Source organism: Monomorium pharaonis, chromosome 3 (assembly GCF_013373865.1).
Source record: "Monomorium pharaonis isolate MP-MQ-018 chromosome 3, ASM1337386v2, whole genome shotgun sequence".
Lineage (NCBI taxonomy): Eukaryota > Metazoa > Arthropoda > Insecta > Hymenoptera > Formicidae > Monomorium > Monomorium pharaonis.
This window is the reverse complement of record NC_050469.1, coordinates 6,547,992-6,566,229: the sequence shown is the minus strand read 5'-3', so window position 1 is coordinate 6,566,229 and position 18,238 is coordinate 6,547,992. Positions and strand designations below refer to the sequence as shown.

General features: G+C 30.7%; 2 protein-coding genes across 8 annotated transcripts; one reads left to right on the top strand and one right to left on the bottom strand.

Moving 5' to 3' along the window:
• Positions 1 to 830: 830 nt before the first annotated feature.
• Positions 831 to 17,063, bottom strand: LOC105830323 (E3 ubiquitin-protein ligase Nedd-4). Of its 6 annotated transcripts, XR_004962404.1 has the most exons (17): positions 11,178 to 11,504; positions 10,617 to 10,811; positions 7,549 to 7,746; positions 7,220 to 7,380; positions 6,656 to 6,821; positions 6,370 to 6,485; positions 6,156 to 6,282; positions 4,961 to 5,110; positions 4,157 to 4,207; positions 3,681 to 3,957; positions 3,529 to 3,587; positions 3,290 to 3,355; positions 2,987 to 3,216; positions 2,789 to 2,910; positions 2,011 to 2,650; positions 1,699 to 1,871; positions 831 to 1,438 (listed from the first exon to the last, which is right to left on the bottom strand). XR_004962404.1 is itself a non-coding variant. In XM_036283596.1 (16 exons), the coding sequence occupies exons 2-16, from the start codon at positions 10,767 to 10,769 to the stop codon at positions 1,769 to 1,771; spliced, it is 2,619 nt and encodes an 872-aa protein (XP_036139489.1). In that variant the 5' UTR covers positions 10,770 to 10,811; positions 16,916 to 17,063; the 3' UTR covers positions 831 to 1,768. The 6 variants fall into 6 exon arrangements, 5 of the variants coding, with proteins under 5 accessions (XP_036139489.1, XP_036139490.1, XP_036139488.1 ...); XM_036283596.1 differs by lacking the exon at positions 11,178 to 11,504 and adding an exon at positions 16,916 to 17,063 and having other exon boundaries at positions 831 to 1,871; XM_036283597.1 differs by having other exon boundaries at positions 831 to 1,871; positions 6,656 to 6,809; positions 11,178 to 11,505.
• LOC105837831 (Golgi pH regulator) lies at positions 13,749 to 16,538 on the top strand. 2 transcript variants are annotated; one of them, XM_036283602.1, is made up of 9 exons: positions 13,749 to 14,072; positions 14,257 to 14,370; positions 14,567 to 14,730; positions 14,793 to 14,899; positions 15,001 to 15,411; positions 15,487 to 15,668; positions 15,739 to 15,924; positions 16,140 to 16,205; positions 16,311 to 16,538. In XM_036283602.1, exons 3-9 carry the CDS (start codon positions 14,684 to 14,686, stop codon positions 16,506 to 16,508), a joined length of 1,197 nt encoding a protein of 398 aa, XP_036139495.1. In that variant the 5' UTR covers positions 13,749 to 14,072; positions 14,257 to 14,370; positions 14,567 to 14,683; the 3' UTR covers positions 16,509 to 16,538. The 2 variants fall into 2 exon arrangements, with proteins under 2 accessions (XP_036139495.1, XP_036139493.1); XM_036283600.1 differs by lacking the exon at positions 14,257 to 14,370 and having other exon boundaries at positions 14,031 to 14,072.
• Positions 17,064 to 18,238: the final 1,175 nt, after the last annotated feature.

Below are 18,238 nucleotides of genomic sequence, written 5' to 3'. Positions count from 1 at the left end.
AGATTTCTGACAAATTATGTTGTAATCAATTTCTTTCTTCATTTAATATATTGTATACACAATTATAATTCCTGAATACAACATATATTCTTCAGTCATTTATATTAACTCAGAAGAACAAGCAAGGTAACATTAATGATACAACTTGCCGTAAATTAATTCAATTTGTTAATTCGTTACTCAATATATCTTTTTACAGATAAGTTTATTAGTTTGCTTAAAATTTTGTGTATCTTATTTTATAGATTAATATGATAAAATATGAAATTTCTTCCAATAATTTATTCTAAACTACATAATTTCATTTTGTACAATTTAGCACAAAACGAAATAAGAATTTTGATGTAAAATGGTTATTTTATTAGCTTTGGTTTTTATAGTTTCTTGCTCTTTCTTCTAATAACATAATAACTGTTTATGAAATTGTTTACATTCTTCTATACATTATAGAAGTATATGTTCTTGAACAATACAATTTCTATGACCTTTTATCTCTTAATAATGGTAAAAAGATTGTAAAAGGAACAACATATATAAAGGAAATGTATAAGTTAATTTATACACACATACACACACACACATACATACGTACATACATATATACATACATGTACATATATATATATATATATATATATATATATATATATATATAAAATATATGTATGTATGTATGTATGTATGTATGTATATGTATGTATGTATAAAATGCATGTAATATATATATATATATATATATAAGAAGCGTTTCATCTTTGCTTTTTAACAAAAAACATAAACAGCATTATATATTAAAGAGTAAAAAAAACAAATTAAAAATTTGCATAGTATTAAAGTTGAAAAAGAGAAGTATATTTTGGTGTGCCATAAAAATATAATTAAAATTATAACGTACATAATTCATTATATTTATAACATTAGAAAAGTTTGATTTATTAAAAAAAGCAAAGTACTTTTTCATAAAACAACAATTACGTTTTTGATTATCTCTAATATGCGTTATATAAAATTAGGAAAGATCTTTTAATGAAAAAAAGAATATTAAGTAATCTTTTTGACAAAATGTAATTTTATATAAGTGCAAATTTCAAAAATTAAATTTATTAACAAAGAATATTATATCAATTATATTAATTTTTATTTTAAAGTGGAAAAAGAAGGGATATCTACGTGCAAAGAATTTTTAAGTCATAGAATGACAGTGAATCTCATTTTTACATGATTACAATGTCATTTTAAAACAATTTGTTAATCATATATAGACATTTATATAAATTGCATTTTGTAACAATATTCTAACATTATTAACAAAGAAGAGAATCAATTAATAAATCAATATCACATTGTTATAGCAGCCAAATCACTTCTCTCAGGAAATCCCATAGTTGCAATAGTAAAAATATGGCATGTTTTTAAAAGTGAATTAATTAAGGTCCGACTGTAAATTTTAATAGTTAAATTATGCAGTTTAGAGATTATGCGAATATTTTTCAGTATAATAAGTATTTTCAAAAGCGTAATATATGTTGAAAAACTTATTGAAAGTTATTTAGAAAAATTAAGCAATTTAATTTTTTAAACATATTAATTTCAATATATTTTAATTTTGTCGCTCATAATTAAGAGACAACAAAATCATTAAAGTGCAGAAAGTTATTAAATAGTTAATCATATTAAGATAAGAACTTTTCTGTGTACCTCTATTATGTAGGTATATGTAATATATACATTATATTACAGATATCATCATGAACAAAGGTATTTCGTGCTAGTCGACTCCGGCAAAGCCTTGAGAACCTTCAATTGCTTTAACTAGCTTATCCCTGAGTTGTTGATAACTTTTATATGGAGGAAGGTCGATACGATTAAAACTGAAATAATAATTTATATTATTGTATAACACATTTATGTAAGAAATTATTTCATTAATAAGCAAAACTGATAAATAATCATGTTTTATCATTTTTGTTTAAAATTTTAATTAAAAAATTACTTTCATAAAATACTCACCAAGTATGAGCTCTTGGATAATTCTCTGGTGTGCCCCACCTCTCAATTGTAAATAATTGCGGTCCATTACTGCCATAAAGTTCTTTGAATCCATTCATTGGAACACGTGATGTGCCAGTTACAAACTGTAATAATCTAGAACGCATTTCATTACTGAATGACAAAACAACTCTCCAGAACCATTGCACAACGATGTGATTTGCGTGATAGTCTCCTTTATATAAAGTATTTTGTTTCCAGTCTTTTACATCAATATGCTGTATACCACACATTAACAATTCCAGTTCATGTTCATCGAATATTTTTACCAATGTCGGTGGTATAAGAGCATTGAAACCTTCCAAAAAGGCATTCATTTGTTCCTGTACGCGAGATACAAATCGCCATTGTATAACTAAACTTATATACTCGTCCTTATTTTCATCGGTCAAAGGAATATTAGCACCATCTGGCTTTAAGTCTCTTTGAGAAGTATGACCAAAGTTTTCTTCGTCAAGGCTGAAAGTGAGTTCTAATTCACTGGGATCATTTTCTTTAATCCATAAAAGAGAGTTGTAATATTCAGAATCGACGCTCTCCATATCCTTCAGATCAATTGGTTTACCCAACATCATTTTGTAAAATGGTCGAATAAAGAAAGCTAAATAAATATTTCAAATATAGTTATATGATTATTATTATTATTATTATTATTATTATTATTATTATTATTATTATTATTATTATTATTATTATTATTATTACATTATTATACACTTTATTACATTTTAAAACTTACCATCTAAAAGTTTGCCGTGATAAACAGCCATTCCTGCTATACGTCCAATAAATTTAAAGTAATTCAAATGTTCCTCATTACATACACCAGAACAAGGATTTATTTGCAGTGTATAATTATCACTATAAAATAAAAAATCGTACCATTTTTGTTTTTCTGTAATTATACATTGAGCACTAAAACAGTTTTCATACTCACGTTGCAGAATACTCAAAAAGTCCATAATACGGATTAAACATTTCTTTAGACAATAAGAAGAACCATTCCCTTGCAAGGCCACCATAATCTAAGCCTACCTCTCCTTCGAATTCTACCCATAATTTCGTTTTTAGAATATCGACTCTGTTAACAGAGCTTATAATACGGTACGAATCTTCCAAAATATTGTTCCGTCCAACCTTTATTTCAAACTTATTAGGAACATTATTCTGTAATAAGGTATATAGTTAAAACAATCATATCTATGTCAAAAGTGAATAAATAAAAAACTTATCTACATACAGGCTTTCTCAGTTGTGACTTCAAATATTCATATTTTCGCTTGTAATCTCTTGAATATGGTACAGCCTGAAAAAAATAACAGTTCACAATATTTCAAATTCATATATATACGTACATATAAAAATTTATATGAAATTGTTTGGAAATATTAAAAATATTGTAATATAGCATATACTGTAATATAACAAAATAATATTTCGCTATAAAAATAATTTATATAAAATTATTTGTAATCATACCGGGCCAGCAATTTGAGGGTTCGACATACGTGGATCTTCCCATTGTGTTGTTCTTGTATCTATAACAAAAAAGATGTTCCAGATATATTATAATATTATAATATTATAGTAAATATATAAAATTTTAAAAAATCAAAAAAATATATACTTACTATGATCTATAAAAAAGATTCGTCCATCGGTGTGTACTCTTTCTTCCCATCCTTCTGGGAGCGGTCCTAATTGATCTAAATCACCTCTTGATGTCGTTGATGGTGCAATATGATTAGGTATAGAACTTGGTCTTCCAGTTCGGGGATCAATCCAGGTTGTTGCCCTCTCATTATGATCAATAAAAAATATTCTACCATTAGGTGCTACTTGCATGCCCCAACCAGGAGGCAATCCTTCATCATTCGACACAGGAAGGGTAGGTTTGGGACTCTCAATCTAAAGTTTTTAAAAAGAAAAAATTGAATATTAGATAAATGATATATAATATGGACCTATCCAAAGCCCGCGATTTGCAAGCGCTTCCATCTTTGTCGCCTTGATATAGAGATACAGAGTAAACAAAAAAAAAGATAAATAATGCTAGAGCTTGCAAACCAAATTTTAGACAGATTTAATATAATAAAATTAAACATACATGCTCTGATGAACGTCTCGAACCAGCTGGACTGTCGATATTATCATCAGTCTGTAAATATAACATATTAATATATTACAATACAAAATATAAAATATATAAAAATAAAATGAGAATGATATTTTATGTATTTAATATATATAATAAGCTAGTGCATTACATTACAATTTTAAGAAAACATATTTTTAAATTTTTTTACAGAATTTTATTACTTTATCATATTTTATGATATTCAGCATTTTTTTATTTATTATAATTTATAACAAATATACAACAAGAAATATTCATGCCAAATTAAAAATTACAAAGAAATTTTTTAAATAAAAAATTCTAAACAGCATGCTATAATTTATTACTAAGTTGTAAAGCAGTAATACATAAATAAGATAAATTAAAAAGTTAAAATTTTATAACAATTTTGTAAAAATCATTAATGCCAACAGATTGATATCAATATTACAAAAAAAGAGAAAATCTAAGTTTGTAAGTTCTACCTAATGCTACAACTGAAACTTTCTTAGACATATAAATTTATATTTCTGTACGCTTTTGTATATTCTTTTCAATAATATATTCGTTTTTTGGAAATTTACTACTAAGCAACTATAAAGAAACTAAAATATACATGTCTTTATTTAATGCATATGACTTAGCTGTATTAAAGTTGGGTATATCAGATGGAATCGATGCATGAAATAAAACTTACATATGCTATTATTCACTTTACAGCAAGCACACAAATGTATGCATATTAAGCGTTACATTCAACTAAAAGTGAACATAACAACTTTATGTATATAATACCTGTTCTTCAGATTCGCTAAGGTAGCCACGTTGATCGACAGAACGTCCAGAGTCTGAAGAAGTATCCCCAATACCCCCTCCCCTATGATCCCCACCCTCACAATCTCTTGCTTCCGAATCTTCATCGTCCTCGCGTAGAACTTCACCATCCTTACACACACATGCACAAATTTCTACATACTGCATGCTTATTATATGAATAGATTTCGTTAACATTGTATGAATAGATACACTAAATTACGAAATTTTTGAATGTGTACACGCTTAAAAATGTTGTTTAAGAATATGTCAATAAAAGCTATCTGTGCATCTTGACAGTTGAGTCTTACGTTAAATCTTTAATCTTAATATTGCGCTAAACTGCTAATATTACATACATCTATAAATTTGATCTGGAGTTTTCTATTTCACTACATAATTTACTAAACACATTCTTACATTAAGAAAAATATGCAATAACAAACATGTCTATGCACAGTTGCATACATTCGAACTCGTTATTGAAAGAAATATTAGGAAAAGTCTAAAGAAAATGTTATTAATATTATAAAGAAACATCATATATAATAAAATAATTTTATAAAATTTAAGTGTTAATATGAAATTAATAAAGTGCTTGTATTTTTTTTACAAATGCACCATTAAACCCATATACAACATATTTACAGATAATGATTTTTCATTACATATTAAGATTTTTGTGCGTGTGTGCGTATGAATATATGTATCTTATATGGAATATGAATAAATAAAAAGAACGTAATGTCTGCCACCATGGAGATTTGAAAGCAGAGAATATTATCTATTACGCAAATGTAGTTTTAAAAATGCAAAAATATGTAATTATATACTTAAGAATATACAATTAAAATTATTTTATATTTATTCTATAGAGAAGATAAAGAAATCTAATTTGAAAAATTTTCTAAAACATAAATAAATATAGTATAAAATGTTGATAACACGGAACAATAATATAAATAGCCTTAACTATTCAAAACGAAGCGTAATTATAAAGCAAATTTAATTGTAATATTTTAACGTTTTCCTACGTATGTTTAAAAAATTAGTATAGAAGTATAATTTGTAATCTAATTTCTTATATAACGTATGTTGTTTCTGTAAGATATGTATATTGAATTTATACAAAAAGGTAACAACTTACAATTTAAATAAAAAACACTGCTAAACTTACCTGATTTACTACAGAATTCCTATGTCTACCTTCATCATCAGCACTAATGTGAAATCGTCGTTGAAATTCAGTAGCTGCTGTATCCAAATTACGTTGTTCAACAACTCCACTTGTCGCTATTGTGTCTCTGTTATGATAAGATAATACATTTTAAAAAATACAAATAGTATTTTAAATTAACTTTGAATGTTATCAAACAAATGCTGTTACATACGGTTCTGGTCGTTCCCATTGTGTGAAACGCGCTATATGATTAACATAGTATGTACGACCATTTGCGTCCTGTCGTTCTTCCCATCCTGGTGGTAATGGCCTACTCACCATTGTAATCTGCAAAAATATTTTAAACATTCTAAAAATTCATAAAATTAATATAAAATTACATAATTCTTATTTTATCACACAAAAATAATGCATTCAATTATCTTGTTGAATTAAAAAATGTATAATTTAATATAACAAAAAGTTGGTATAACCCCATTGCACATTTTTATACATACATCAGCACTTTGCTCTACTGGACTGTTATTTTCTGGCTGTACTAATTCCCATCCGCCTGAATCAGATACGTCTCCATTGTCATTTTCATTACTAGATGAGTCGGAAATGTATGCATGATACAGTTCCAAAGTTCCCTTAACTCGTGATCGCTGACTGGAATGATTACTAGCCATATCCTCATAAGTTATTCAATTTTGCATTTGCAAATAAAAAAGTACAAAGCAAACAAATTTCAACAAAACAATATTAATGTAAAGTGTATATACAATTGGATATTTTTTAATGTAAGTGTATATATAATTGGATATGTTTATATACATGTATAATAAACATTATTGAAAATTGAAATCAAAATGACTAAAATTATAATTGATAATTCATGATTTATCCACTGTGCTAAATAGTTAAAAGTTATAATCTTTATATTATAGTCATAACATCTTATTATACCAAACTTATATATCGCAATTAGATATAAATCATATAAATTAGATCAAGATGTATATTTACAAAATTAAATTGAAAAACATGTAGCCTGAAGCAAAATCGTCAAAAATACTTACCTACGTGGACGAAGTACATAATTCCTGGCAGGAATAGCACGACCTTCTTGTTCCTTTGGTAAATTAATCAATGTTAACTCAACCATACCAAGAAAATCATCCCTTGTCAATCTATTTTCATCAAAAACTTGTAAGACCAATTTGTGTTCTACTGGTTTAACCTGTAAAGAATTTAAAAAATTCATGTTAATAATATATACATACATAAGTTAGAAATAGTATCTAAAGAACAAGCAAAACTGTATCTTAAGATCACAAAAACATATCTTAAGAAAAAGCATATTGCATTTTTCATAAATTCTCTTTTTGTTTCTTTAAACCCCACTTACCCTAAATATAAATTCCTCCTCCCAGACAGGATTTAATGTCTTCTTCTTAGTTCTTGTAAGTGCAGAATCCACTGTCTGATCGCCATTTATTGTATTCAAGTCCACACGTACATAGGGATCGCTAGCACCAAAAATGTCTTTCTTCGCTAAATGGTGTCCAGCGATTACTTTTAACCTCAACTTGCTCGTTTCGTCTCTCTAAATAAACAAATTGAAAAGTAAAATAATCAAATTTTGAAATTATGCTTCATTATTGACAAGTACGTTCTTACTATAATATAGCATTAATATATATAATTAATGTAGTAAGTATATATGTAATGTGTGTGTGTGTGTATGTGTGTAACAAATATTGAAACCTAAATGAGATTTACAATGGTTTTCCACTAAATATTTCCACAGCTAAGTTTCAAGCACTAAATTGTAAAAATATAACTTTTGTAAAGACACTACAAAAAAATTATCAAACAATATTCTTCGACCGATTGTTATCGTAATGGCCTTCCTTGAATATTGCACTATATTGCACAAGACATGTCGCTAGCAATTACATTAAAGTTACTCCAAAAGTGTTCATTACAGGAATAACGGATAGTCGATAATTAACGCGCCATTTCGGAGACACGTGCTAGCGACGTCATTAAAATACTGTTAACGTTGCAAGCATAATTTGGAATTAATATCGGGAACTAATATTTATCTGTTGCAATTATAATTGCCGTAATCGTCATCATGATACACGCCGCAGGTGCACCACGTATGTCAACGACGATGACGACGACGACGATGACGACAACGACGACGACGACGATGACAAATCCGCTTCGTGGAAGAAAAAAAAACGCTGTGATGTGTATAATAAAGCCGTGCCCGAAAGTAACACTCGTCCCATCGGTTGCGCCTTTATCAGTCGCCCAGAAACCCAACCTGTACTTGTCAAACTGTCAAAGTGATATTACGTACGGAATCGCCATCGACTCCGACCGTCGGATTGTAACCGTAAACATGTTCCTCTGCCATTAACGTTACGTGTGCTCGATTGGTACCTAATCGCCGACCGCTCTCTCTTGCTATTTAACGGGCCTCACAGTTTCTCGTGTGCCATCAAGAAACCTATTTTGTGCTAACTCCCCTCCGCGCGACTATGCGCGACCAAGACGGATATGACATGCCCGCTTCCGGGTTTAAAGATGGCCAGCTGCCTCTTAAATATTCAAAAAGTAACAAACGCGTATCGCGGTGCTTCGCAACGAAAATTTGCAAAATCTCTTAAAAGCTACTATTTATTTATTTAAAATCCTTACTATATACAATCCCTTTTTTACGATAAAAATATTATTTATTTGCGAAGAAGCGTAATATACTAGAAAGAATTTTGTGAGAAAATGACAGGATATACGCACAAGATGTGAATTCCTCGAAATGCACATTTAAATTGTTTAAATATATTTTTAATATTAAATATATTTTGTTATATATATTATATTATAGTCTGAAATTATTAATTTAATATTATTGCATAGTTATATATATATATAAATTTTGAATAAAAAATATTTGTGTATTTAAATAAAAAAATTTTTTAATTCACCAAAATCAAAATAGATATCGTTTTAAACATTATTGTCAACTCATTTCCTGAAAAATCGTTACGCTAGACAAAGAAATTATTGCATTTATTCTTATCTTAGGATTATGACACAATTCAATCTTGAAGATAGCATGAATCATGAATTAAACTACGAAAATCATGACGAAAGATATCTTTATCTTTATATAACTTATCTTTATATAATTTTTTACTATTTCGTGAATTTAAGAACGTTTAAATGTCATATCCTCGTTTATTTAAATTTAAGAAAAGTTTATCTTGAGAACTTTCATAACAAAGAAATTAAAATGAATTAAAAACCTAAAGATAAAAACTTTAAAAAGAAATCTCAAGCATGAAATATATGTTTTAATATACTCAATCTTATGATGATACTATCGTAAGTTTTGAATGAAATAGATCATGTATTTCGTAAAAACATTCAAAATATTTGTAATTTAACAACAATACAAACAATTATAAAGGGCTCGTTAATGCTAAGCAAAAATAATATGATAAACAGGTCAATGTATCGAGCCAAGACAAATTTTCTTAATTCATTATAATTAATTAGATAAACATTATATAATTATAAACGCGATTAATAACACTGTGTTAAAGAAACGTTTCGACTATACTTAGTCCTCTTCAGTCATAATACATTACCAATATGTATGAACTTAAAACATGAATGAAGATTCATTCATCAGGAGTACCAACAACGATAAGGTTTGTTTTTTATTCCTGCACTGCTGCACTGGTGCAATAAGTTAGAATATGACAAATATATTTTTTTCTCATTCTAACTTATTGGACTAGTGCAGCAGTGCAGGAATAAAAAACAAACTTGTGTTCATACAGAATGTTCGTACAGAAACGATATTCATAAGGCGAGCTTACTGGCTTGTTCTTTTTCGCTTTCACTGGCCCAATAAGTTAGAATGAGAAAAAATATATTTGTCTTACTTTAACTTGTTGCATCAATGCAGCAGCGCAGCTAAAAAGAATAGGCCATGTACTACATGTAGACAAATTCAAAGTGCTATATAACCATTTTATTAGCTGGATGAAATCTCAAACTGTAAGATCAAACTATGAATATCTTAAATTTGATCTTAATTAATTTTAAAATTATCTCCACATAGCACAGAGAGTTCAAAAAGAACTCACAATTATATGTCATCAATTATGAATTCTTTTTAAGATGCAAAAAGAATTATTTTCATAAGAATTTTATTGCACTATATTGCACAAGACATGTCGCCAGCAATTACATCAGATTATAAATCTTTTTAAACTCTCTGTGCTATCTGGGTCTCCAGCCATTAAAATGATCATACAAACTCTTGAAATTGTACTAAAAATGAATGTATCATGTATCAAACAATCGCCAAAAATCGCCAATGTAACAAAAAATGTCTTCCTATTGTCTTAGTTTTTTCCCTTTCTATTTCCATTATACGTATTAATATCTCACCGTTGATTCAGTTAAAGACAATCGACTAAGTTGCGCATTGACTTCTGCTACACGTGATGCGGAATGATGCTGTGCGGTCCATGTATTCGCACGTCTTCTGGACGGGAATGAATCAACGCCAGCATAAATCGGATACGTTAGAGTGCCAGGCATCTTTTGTTCTTTCCAACTTCACTGCTCTCGAACTCATCGAATCTGTGCATTACAGTTTTCTTATTTAGACATTCGTATTTTTAATTAATCTCGAATTTCGAATTATATTGAAAAAAATCTATTATATTTATATTTTACGATGTAATTTGTATGCACGCACGTCAAGACTCTTCAAAAAGTGCATCTTTACCAATTGTCATCAATTGTTTTGTTATTGTTCATAAATCTTAAGGCAGTTATGTTTATTGATGCACGTAACAATTTAAGACAATACAAGAGAATTTTATAAGAAACTTGTATTTATTTAACGAACCAGATAGTGGTTCGTTTTTTTTTTCACGTATGTATATTATATATATTCATTATGTAATAATGTAATTTACACAAGATCTAATGTATTGTACCTACACAATTACACGAAGTTTCTTATACAAGCCGAACACACAAAATATAATTTTTTAGTAAAGTCTTGTCTATATTTTATATATAAATTTTATATAATCAATGAAATGAAATTATAGAAACAGGAATAGCTATATGTTGAATGAAACTCCAACGAAGTTGAAACATTCATATGGATGCGGTCTAATTTTCTAATCCACTTAACAATCAGTTCACTCATAAAGTCACATTGCGGCACAGATCTGTGTGCACTCGATACTGCAGATCTCCACAGAAAAGAAAACGAGCGTGAACGTTTTGGTATTCAGACTAACTTGATCGCTAACGCGAGGTAAATGCTAAAATTTTAGATAAGGCCGTATCGTTAATTATCGTCGAGATAACATGCACCACCACGCGCGATCGTACGGCGATAATTTCATACGTGTGCATGTACGCGTCGCGTTTACGTACAGGTGGACAAAGTAATCGTCGCCGTTTCTACGTACCTCAGGCTACAACTTGCTTACTTTGCAATATCAAATTTATGCAAATTTTGGCGCCATCTAAAATTGAAGCTATTAGACAATTTTTGGCAATTGTTTGGTACATGTACCAAACGATCGCCAATGCATTATTTAAATACGCGTGCTTTACTATATATTCAAATCTTTTTAACGCATTTCTATATATATTTCACGTATTTCGTACGTCCGTTTTCGCGCAATTCACATACATATTATTCTTACTCTTTTCCGTCTTTTATCAATTCACTCAAAATCAATTGACTTCCGTGTAGAATTTAACGGAAATGATATTGGAAGATTAATAACGCAAGTGTGATCGCTTCTCACATATATATATTTTAAATTTCTGTCTGTTTCTCTTTAATGTCACTGATACAGCAATCATTAATTTATTGATATGTAATAATATGTTAAGATGTTTGATATTTTATTAATGTTATTTCCGCCAATACAGATTAACTCTAATTCTAAGAATTAAGAAAGATAAGGAGTAAATTATAAACTCAGATTAAAATTAATTTATATTGGTAGAAGCAAATATAAATATACAAACTCCGATTAACTCGATCAGTTTAGTTCAGATCAGATTCATTATTAATTTCAACAATTCAAATTAATTCAATCGGCAGAGTTGCATCAAAATTACTAAGTTATAATTTACTATTTCTACCTGATTTATTTTTCTATGTATAAAACAATTAAGATTAATTAGAAGTTTTATAGAATTCTATTTTTATTTTTGTCAAGAATAAAGCTGATCGTCATGTTCTGTTGACAGCTAGGTGGAAGTTTGCAAATGTAACTTGACAGCATATCGATCTGTCGAAAGCAGGTTTTCCGTTTAGTTTCTATCATCAATTTGTCTTATTTAAGTACCATTTAATGGATCCCATTGGTTTCTGCCATCAATCTGCCGTTATATCTTATTAACAAACTACATTTTTGCCAGTATTCTATCGACAGCTTGGCAAATTCGATCTGTACGTCAAACAGCAAGTTTAATTGTCTTGCAGACGAGCAAACAAAATAAACATTTTGCAAAATTTATTCTCGGCAACCCTAATTATTTATCCAAACAAGCTACATCTTAATAAGATAATAAAGAATGTGCTCATAGTTCTTAAAATAATATACTTGGCCTTCTCGTTTTATTCATAAACCATATGACCATATGTATTTGTGACGAATAACAATGACTTGGTAATTTTCGCAATAACAGTCTCATTCCTTGCGATAAGATGTAAATAAACGTTCGTCGCAAAAATGAAGTCACTCTCTATATTCGAAAAAGCGCGTATTCAGATTAGAATGCTCTTATATAATATATATTAGCGCGTTTTTTTATCATTCCATTTTTATCGTTTATTAGACTTAGGCATATTTCTACCAACGTAGATTAACTTTAATCTCGGTTTAATTTACCTTTTATCTCATTCTAGTTTCAAAAATTAGAAAGAGATAAAGAGTAAGTTAATCCGAGATTAAAGTTAATCTACGTTGGCAGAAATGGGCTTTAAAAGGAGAATGATAAAAAAGTGCGCTAACATCTTCACAAGCGTTCTTAAATACAGACTAAGGCCGGATCTACAATAGGTGTAGTAAGCCTTATGCCATAAGAAATTATAATCGAATATGAGACGAATAATCGAATATAATTGGTTAATTCCTTATGACTTAAGGCTTACTACACCTAATTGTAGATCCGGCCTAAGGCATAGTCTACAATGAAGACTTAAGCTTTAAATCATAAGAAATTGACTAATTACAATTGAGTATTCTTATAAAAATTGACTGTGATTGGTCAATTTCTAATGGTTTAAAGCTTAAATCTTCATTGTAGACTACGCCTAAAAGAGTTGAGTGATACGTCCAATGGCCAATAACATGTTTAATGCTTTGTCCAGTTTAGCGTTACGTTTCTGGTTGTCTTTAGGAACGCCTTTTCAATGCGATTGGCGCGACGCGATCATATGTGGCCTGTTCTTTTTAGCTGCACTATTACACTGGTGCAATAAGTTAAAGTAAGACAAGTATATTTTTTCTCATTCTAACTTATTGCATCAGTGCAACAGTGCAGCTAGAAAGAATAGACCAATGAATTTTTATGAGCCTTTACATTTGGTCTGTTCTTTTTCGGCGCACTGCTGCATTGGTGCAGTAAGTTAGAATGAGAAAAAATATATTTATCTTACTTTAACTTGTTGCACCAGTGTAGCAGTACAACTAAAAAGAACAGCCCTATTGTCATATTCGTCGTGTTTTCTTTGTGTTTGGAACCACCTGCGTCCTGTCAAGTGCTGGACATCGCCGGTCAAGACTTCGCGATGCGAAGTGAAAACCGCGATAGTGGAAAATGGGTTTCATCGAGGACACTATCGTGATTCTCGTAACACAGGTGGAAATTCGTTTCCATTACAAAAATAATAGATTCAGATTTATCAATACTTTCTGGTTTAATTAAGGTTATAGAGTACGATGCTTCGTAATCGTGAACATATCTCGGAATGATGTGAATGATTGTTTCTTTATTAACAATGTTTCATGTAAAGCATAATATAAACTCTATGTAAATCTTTTAGTTATATTTTGGAAAAGTTTCTTGTTATACTCTCAATAAGCATTGATTTCTTGTGGATTATTAATATCTGTGGATTTTTCTACATATAATTATGAAACTAACTGAACTATAAAATGTATGTATTTTTTAAAATATTACAACAAACTCCGTATTGTAAAGCCTTACAATTTATTCAGTAAATTATCGAATCTTTTAACTATGTGTATGATTTAATGTTATATTTTTTAAAAGAAAAATGTTTATATTTTTGATGATTTACAGATAAAATCTGGTTTAATAGTAACTATTTATTTACCTTCTATATATTTCAGGTAATTTTCTTCTTAGGAGGATGGGTGTTCTTTGTGAAAAAATTATTCAGGGATTATGAAGTCCATCATAGACTAGTACAACTAATTTTTTCAACAACGTTCTCGTTATCATGCACCATGTTTGAATTAATTATTTTTGAAATAGTAGGAGTGCTCGACTCAAGGTAAAAGAATAAACTTTATTATATTTTATTTTTCAAGATATGACATACTGTTTTTTTCTCAGTTCTAGATATTTCCATTGGAATGCTGGTCTTTATATGCTTCTATTTATGGTGATAGTGCTGATCCCATTTTATATAGCATATTTTATTATCAGTAATATCAGATTTGGTATGTATTTGTTATCTTTTATAAATTTTATTCCTACTGTTTATCTTTTTTGAGCATTTTTTTCAATGAGAAATCTAAATCGATTCTTTTGATTTGTGCAGTGAGACTGAATCTAATACGGCCATTGACAGTTGTTATATATTTTTTCTATCTTTACTTGTTCTGGAAAGTGGGTGATCCTTTCCCCATACTAAGTCCTAAGAAAGGATTGCTGTCTATAGAGCAAGGTGTTAGTCGAATAGGTGTTATAGGTGTCACAGTAATGGCCCTTCTGTCAGGTTTTGGTGCTGTAAATTATCCATATACCTCGATGGCTTATTTTATGCGTCCAGTTTCTTACGCGGACGTACAATCTATAGAGAAACGATTGCTGCAAACTATGGACATGATTACCGCAAAAAAGAAAAGAATTACATTGGCTAAAAAAGGAGAAGCTGATGGACAAACCGAAACTCGATCTCGATTATGGGGAATGTTGGGTCCATTAGGTGGTACGAAAGGAAACCAAGAAAGTATATATTCTCTTTAATATTGCATAGAAGCTATAAAGCTGATCTATCCTAATGACAGTATATATCGCTTTACAGGTATCAAGCAATTACAAATTGAAGTTACTGCGCTAGAGGAGTTATCGCGACAATTATTTTTAGAAGCACACGACATACAAAATGCAAGAGAACGTTTGGAATGGGCTGCCACTTGGCAAGGAAAATATTTTAATTTCCTAGGTTATTTTTTCTCTTTATATTGTACTTGGAAGATATTCATTGTAAGTGTATTTAATTAATGATTTAAATAACTTCTTTTGATTAATATATATAATTGTATCATATTTATAGTCTACAGTCAACATAGTGTTTGATCGAGTCGGGAAAAAGGATCCTGTAACTAGAGGCATCGAGATTGCAGTGCATTGGATTGGTTTCAATATCGATGTTACATTTTGGTCACAACACATTTCTTTTTACCTCGTTGGCTGCATTGTTGTAACATCCATACGTGGATTATTGTTAACTTTGACAAAGGTATGTAAAATAGTTATTTAACATGTTATAAAGCGATTTTATACATTTTTTAAATTTCTATAAAAATTTCTATATACATATATATGTTGATCTTGTATAATATATATTTCTAATATTGTAAATAAAACAAGACACATATGTAAGGACGTGAATATTAATTTTTCGTTGCCTCATTGTCAATTATTTTAACAATTATTCACTATTCTTTATTGTAGTTTTTCTATGCCATATCGAGCAGTAAGTCGTCAAATATTATTGTACTTATACTTGCACAAATAATGGTAAGAGACTAATCTATATAAAATTATATCTATATAATGTAAAACGAACAATTTTTATAGAATTTATTCACATTCTAAATTCTGCATTGTTACTTTTGTTTTCAGGGAATGTATTTTGTATCTTCTGTACTTCTTATGCGGATGAATATGCCGGCAGAGTATCGTATTATAATAACGCAAGTGTTAGGAGAATTACAGTTCAATTTTTATCATAGATGGTTTGATGTTATTTTCTTGGTATCAGCGTTATCATCAATAGTGTTTTTATATTTAGCCCATAAACATGCACCAGAACGCATATAACGAAATAAAAATACTTTTTATTGAGAAAAATCTCAGCCTTATTTGTATGAAATAGTTTATTTAAAACCTACATTTGATATTTTGATAGATACAGAGAAGAATCTGAGAGCGGTCATTGCGTCGTTTTAAGGTGTTTTTTCATCAGTGCCTCTATGTGCACAAAATGTGCACATTGAACTATGTAATCAAATATCTATGAATCCCGTAGGTAATGTGCATGACTTTTTGGGTCTCTGCTATGTCCACGTTTATTTGATTCTGTTTCATGCTATACCCGTAAATTTTACAATTATATGCATTCATATTTTAAATCTGTTTCATGCAAATGTGCATAATCGTGTTCTATAAATGTGCAATACCACATATACATGATATAAATTCAATTAATTTGATAAAAATTCACTCACCAATTGCTGTCGCTGCTCCTGCTGCTGATGCTGCTACTGCTACAGCTACATTCCTTTTTCGAGTCACTTCATGGATGCCGCTTTCTGCTGACATCATCCTGCTATTCTCGAACCACACATTAATAACGATCGCCCGATACTTTATTCGGCACTCCCGATATTGCGGATAATATATCACACACACGAGTAAAACGCAAACCGCGCGCGAGAATTTCACTTGGCACGACCGTTACATTTGGAAAAATATGTTAAAAGTACGGCACGTCAAGATACACTGAACAGAAGTAAAGCAATTCGCTCCCCGAGTTTTGTATTTCTGTGTGATTGCGCGACGACTAGTAAAATTTTATTATTGGCACGATCGACATTCTACCGAACGGATTGCGTACCCTCCTCGAGCGAATACGCACACACGAAAACTTTGCCCGGAACGAAAATCAAGTCACGTAACTTCGTGGAAACGCAGGCCGACGAAAGCGGTGAGAAAACCGTTCGAACAAAAATTATACGCGCCGAGATACAACGGAGACAAATTCGTTTCGAGAATTTTCTACTCTCGCACTTCACTTAATTAGTATTCGCGATATTTTATCGAACATAACCCTTTCGAAACACTGCTCGAACGCACACGCGACACTTCACTCGAAACCGAAGGCAAACGCACGATGCCGGTTCTCACTGATTCGCGACGGCACTCTCGACAGTCTCAACATCGTAGCTGCGTACAATTCGAATTCTGAATACGCGAGACACACGCGAGACACGCACAGAGTCAACGGAACGTCCGACCACGTCCGACCGGCACTGGAGCACGACTACCGGCACGGCAGCGGCGAACGTGACCGTTGGTAGGTACACTCGGCGGTACTCGGCGCTAGTCGGCGCGACTCGGCAAGTCGGCCGCCGAGTCGCGCCGACTAGCGCCGAGTACCGCCGAGTGTACCTACCAACAGTCACGTCCGCCGCTGCCGTGCCGGCAGCCATGTTTCTTCGTGCTCCAGCGCTGGTCATACGTAGTCGAACGTTCCGTTGACTCCGTGCGTGTTTCGCGTGTGTCTCGCGTATTCAGAATTCGAATTGTGCCCAACTACGATGTTGAGACTGTCGAGAGTGCCGTCGCGGGACGTGAGATCGTACGTAGCAGAGGTATTCATGTGTAAAGCGCGGCGTTTGCCTTCGGTTTCAAGTAAAGTGTCGTGTGCACGTTCAAGCGGTAGAATGTCGTGCCAATAAACTTCACTAGTCGTCGAATTTTGCTTTAATTACCTTTGTTCAGTGTGCCTCGACTTGCGCATTCAAACGATTCTTGGCACTTTTTTCGGG

Bases quoted from the DNA above. Each gene is read 5' to 3' on its own strand.
- LOC105830323 (XM_036283596.1), bottom strand. From the start codon at position 10,769: ATGCCTGGCACTCTAACGTATCCGATTTATGCTGGCGTTGATTCATTC. The intron at 7,747-10,616 runs GTGAGATATTAA...TTGTTTATTTAG, and splicing joins TGTCTTTAACTGAATCAACG to AGAGACGAAACGAGCAAGTT. The intron at 3,217-3,289 runs GTATGTAGATAA...ACCTTATTACAG, and splicing joins AGTCACAACTGAGAAAGCCT to AATAATGTTCCTAATAAGTT.
- LOC105837831 (XM_036283600.1), top strand. From the start codon at position 14,031: ATGGGTTTCATCGAGGACACTATCGTGATTCTCGTAACACAG. The intron at 14,731-14,792 runs GTAAAAGAATAA...TTTTTTTCTCAG, and splicing joins GTAGGAGTGCTCGACTCAAG to TTCTAGATATTTCCATTGGA. The intron at 15,412-15,486 runs GTATATATTCTC...ATCGCTTTACAG, and splicing joins TACGAAAGGAAACCAAGAAA to GTATCAAGCAATTACAAATT.